The sequence below is a fragment of the Python bivittatus genome, unplaced genomic scaffold (assembly GCF_059951505.1).
Source record: "Python bivittatus isolate LINGU-HERP-01145 unplaced genomic scaffold, Pbiv_v1 ctg000220_np1212, whole genome shotgun sequence".
Classification (NCBI taxonomy): Eukaryota; Metazoa; Chordata; class Lepidosauria; order Squamata; family Pythonidae; genus Python; species Python bivittatus.
This window is the reverse complement of record NW_028277048.1, coordinates 10,023,431-10,028,151: the sequence shown is the minus strand read 5'-3', so window position 1 is coordinate 10,028,151 and position 4,721 is coordinate 10,023,431. Positions and strand designations below refer to the sequence as shown.

The 4,721-nt window shown below is 42.3% G+C and overlaps 1 protein-coding gene across 1 annotated transcript; it reads left to right on the top strand.

Annotated features, from left to right (window-relative positions):
- The first annotated feature begins 205 nt into the window (after positions 1-205).
- Positions 206-1,144, top strand: LOC103062521 (olfactory receptor 1K1-like). Its single transcript, XM_007444922.2, has one exon. It carries the CDS (start codon positions 206-208, stop codon positions 1,142-1,144), a length of 939 nt encoding a protein of 312 aa, XP_007444984.2.
- Positions 1,145-4,721: the final 3,577 nt, after the last annotated feature.

Sequence of the window (4,721 nt, the reverse complement as noted above, 5' to 3'; positions counted from 1 at the left end):
TTTATACTCCCAACTATATGGGAGTATATACTCCTATAGAAAAGCAGAATAAATGATTGTTTTACTTTATTTTTCCTGATTATTTTGTTGTGTGGAGAATGTAATTAAGAAAATCTTAGATGCCACTTATTTATACCCTCAGAATTGAACTATTTTAAAGGCTTGACAAATCCTAATCTAACTTTCCTCTCAGGCTCCTGGTTACATGGACAGCAGGAACCACACACTTCACCCAGACTTCATTCTCTTAGGTCTGTCCTCTGATCCAGAACAGCAAAAGTTCCTCTTTGTCATCTTCTTGGTGATGTACATGGTGGGTATCCTGGGGAACGTCTTGATTATCCTGCTAATCCTTCGGGATTCCCAACTACATGCCCCCATGTATTTCTTTTTGGGACATCTTTCCTTGGTGGATACTTGCTTCACCTCAGTCACTGTGCCCAAGATGTTGGCCAACTTATTGATGCCAGAAGCCAAAACCATCTCTTATGCTGGTTGCTTGACTCAAATGTATTTCTTCTTTGCCTTTGGGGTAACTGATAGCTTCCTTCTGGCTTCCATGGCTTATGATCGCTATGTAGCTGTTCGTAATCCTCTACACTATACCACTATGATGAGCCAGAGAGCCAGGGCCTTTGTAGCCAGTTCCTGGATCATCTCACATCTTCACTCCTTGCTACACGTTATTCTCATGTCTCGCCTTTCCTTCTGTGGTTCCCGGGAGATTCCCCACTTCTTCTGTGACCACCTACCTGTGCTGGCCCTATCTTGCACTGATACCAGCTTAATTGAAATGTTGATCTTCACTGAAGGATCCTTGGTGGTGTTGAGTCCTTTTATCTTCATTGTGATTTCCTATGTCCTTATCCTGGTCACTGTCCTGAAGCTGCCATCAGGATCTGGGTGGCGTAAGGCATTCTCGACTTGTGGTGCTCACTTGTCTGTTGTCACTCTCTTTTATGGCACCATAATTGGGGTCTATTTTCAACCTACAGCAAAATACTCAGCCGAAAAGGGAAGGGTTACCACTGTCATGTATTCCTTGGTCATTCCTATGCTCAACCCCTTTATATACAGCCTGCGGAATGATGATGTCAAAGGGGCTTTTCGCAGAACTTTGTGTAGGAAAGTGGGAATATGGTGAGTCCTTTTCCTGCAATGTATTGTGGTGAATGTTAAACTATAAGAAATGCACCAGCTATCACAACTTTCTCAAGGAGTCTCAGAATAAAGGCCACCTCTTCTCATGAGAGCCATACTGACATGATTAGTAAGAGTGGGCTGCCCTTAATGATCCATTTTTCACACAGGGCAGAAGACATAATCTTGTCAGTATGGCGAAGGCAGCCATGTTGCCATAGTAAGACCTACTGTCCATTTGCTCACTTCATTTTTCCATCTCCTTTGTGTACCTATGTGGTTGTGGCCTCATTTATAGGGGGAGAAGAAGCTTTGGAGAAACTGGTGAAATGGAAAGGCTGAACCAAAATTATATGCGTGATGTGGAAGCTGGAGAACAAAAACCATGAATTGGAAGAGATGGAGGAAAGCTTGGAAAAGTGCAGTGCGCTGACCTTCTGAGGTTAGGTCAGTGGGAGAAAGTGAGAGGGCTAGTTCCCAGGTTTTACCTAAACCAGTGTTGTCCAAACTTGGCCACTTTAAGATGAGTGGACTTCAACTCCCAGAATTCCCCAGCCAGCCATGCTGGCTGGGGAATTCTGGGAGTTGAAGTCCACTCATCTTAAAGTGGCCAAGTTTGGACAACACTGACCTAAACTGTGGAGTTCTCCACCTTGGGCAATGGGTCTCCCACTTCCCACTGATGTTTTGTTGTAAACCGAAGTTCATTTTGTTTGGCAGGTCTTTTTCCTTTCTCCAAGGTGGAAAGACAACTAGTTGGGTCCTTCCAAACAGTCCCTAAGGCTCTTCCCACTACCACATTATAGAGCTATCTACCTATTCATGAGTCAGCAGATGATGATGATGATGACGATGATGATGATGATGATGCATGGCGTAGATTTGCTAATCCCTACCCTGCCTCTGTTCTCAGTCACTGCCAATCATCTGACTTCCCTCCAAGATAGCATATTTTACACTCCTTGAGACTGGCCTTGCCTCCATTTTATGGAGGTGTCAGGATAAGGAGGATGATATTTCAGTTAATGTCAGATTAAATTTCTCTCACGCGTGGGTTGGGGATGAAATGAAGGCAACCTGGTGGGGACATGGCAGAAAAAGGATATTGCCAGGGCATGTTTGAGCTATGGTTAGATGCAAGCAGCTTCTACATTATATCAGCATTTCCTCTGAGGAAGAGTCCTAACATTTTAGATGCCTTAGATCAAATCAATTGCTCTCAGTAAGCTTTTAAGATCTTCTGTCCTTTATGTGTTAGATTGGTGCCTTTGAAGTCCAGAGAAGATAGTTTTTTCCCCTGTGAAAGATAATTCCCTTAAAATGTCAGTGGGGAGGGAAACTGCCTCTGGCTCACCAACAAGCAAAAGGAGATTCAATGCAGTGAAATGTTAGCTTTTCAAACTATGGGTCATGACCCCCATGGGGGGCACTCTGACCAATATACCCAAGTACCCAAACTAAAACAAGAGCTTAAAAAGGGAGCAGCAGTGCCAACTTGCCTCGCCCTCTCTTCCTGGGCAGAGGGGTGAGGAAAAGAGGAGCTGTGATGGTGACCAGCAAAGCGTGGAGGCCCTCAAGAACAGAATACCTAAGAGAAGCCTATTCCTAATTCTTCTGGCCCCAAGATCTTCAGTCTTAAGAAATATGTCTCTCATGACCTAAAAACAACAGTGAATCTTTGGGGTCTTTATTGGACTCCTCAGTGGATGTTCTAAAAAGATTGGTTGTTGTCTTTTGAAGATGCAATAAATTTCAGGGTACATGTGCTTTGGTTAAGTTAATCAGTAGTTTCTTATTTGTTGCAGATTGTTACTACGGTGACTCAGATTCTTGGGAGGAGGCTAAGGTTTGAAGATGTTCATGTATTGTTTTAGTGTATCCCTAAAATTTGGAACCTGTTTATTTTGCATGTATAGTGCTAATAAGTGCTTGGACTGTTGCTGAAAAGACGACTATGCATTCTTGGAAGGACGCACATATACTAGACTCTAAAGGTTAGCATGATGAAATGTGTCACTTCTCAGCCTTCAAACTGGTTCTTAATGGGCACAAAGAAAACACTGGACAATATGATTCAATGTGTTCAAGGTCCAATTTGATGTTTAAACATTGAGCTGTCAGAATTTTTATAAAGTTGTAATCATTATACCTGTATTGTACAAAACTAAAACTATTGTTTCTAAATATTCCTTCTTTTCATGTTAGCTTGCTTTATTTAAACTTTCATATCTAGTTTGGTCTCAATTGTATTCACTGGTTTGGGCTTTTGCATTTGCACTTGTAGTTTCAAAAAGGTAATAACATTATTACTTTAAAAAAGAGCACTTCCTCACTTCTGAGCTTTCAAAGAAATGGGAGTGGGTGGGGGCTATTTGGGAAAGGGGGAAGGACATTATGGTGTGCTGAGCAATGAAGTGCTGAAGTGAAATGGAAGGTCCTAAAACATTCTTCCACTTTGTGAAAGAAATTTGTGTGGCTTTTAATTACAGTACTAGCAAATATCCTCCAGAGAGTTGCTTATATATGGCCAAATTATTTGTCCAATTAGCCTTTGGGGCAAGTAACTGGGAATTGTCTGGATGTTTTAGATGACAACTCCCACAATTCCCTTTGGCTGGTCATGCTGGCTAGGGCTGATGGGATTAAAAAGCATGGGAAGGGGAGGGGAGGGGAGGGATCAGCAAGCAGGGTGAGAGCTGGAAGTGAAGCCATGGAGGATTCAATTAAGGGTGGGAGATCGGGGCAGCAGGAGACTTGGATGGCATAAATTTGCAGATAGGTAATTATGCAATATGCCCCATTAAAAAGCCTTCCTTATTCCAAAACAGAGTGCTAGACTAGCCAGCTCATGGTCATCCATACATATGTATCCAAACATCACTGGTCCACATTACCTTGGCAAAGTTCTGCTTGGAATCAGCTTTCCGTCTGAAGCTATGCTAAAGGTTAGGGTTAGGGACAGTCTTGGAGATATGACTCTTTACTTTGTCCCAAATGCAAGCTGTTTCTATCTAGGCATACTTTTTCCTAGTTTGTGTGCCAGGTTCTCTCCATCTGCTTTCTAATTGGGGACAACATAGTTTGGAGTAAATAATATCAAGAACTGTAGGTGACAGAGGAGTTTTTCTCTAACATCCCAAATCACACTGGGATGGCAGGACTTGAGTGGACATCCACATCCTTTCTGGACATGCTTTTTGGAGGAGAACCACAAAAATACAAGGTGGGGTCATCCTATTCCGAATGAAGCAAATTAATTTACAATATTCTTGAAAGAGCAAACTCCCTGAAGTAATCAGGACTTTTCTAAAACTTAGCAAGGGCTGGGTCCACCCAAATGTTATATAATTCATTTCCATCTCTTCAATCACCATTTCTGATCCAACTCATCATTTCAAATATTTATATTTCAGGTGGATACCCATTGATGTGTGAAGCCTGGGGCAAGTTGCCCCATTACCTCTTTTAAAAGCACTAGTATTAAGCCCACACTTTATGATTACTCAGCTGCACTCTTGTTTCTCCATTCACAACTCAAGGTAGCTAGAAGGCAGCTCTATGGTAGAACCAAGCTTTTGCTA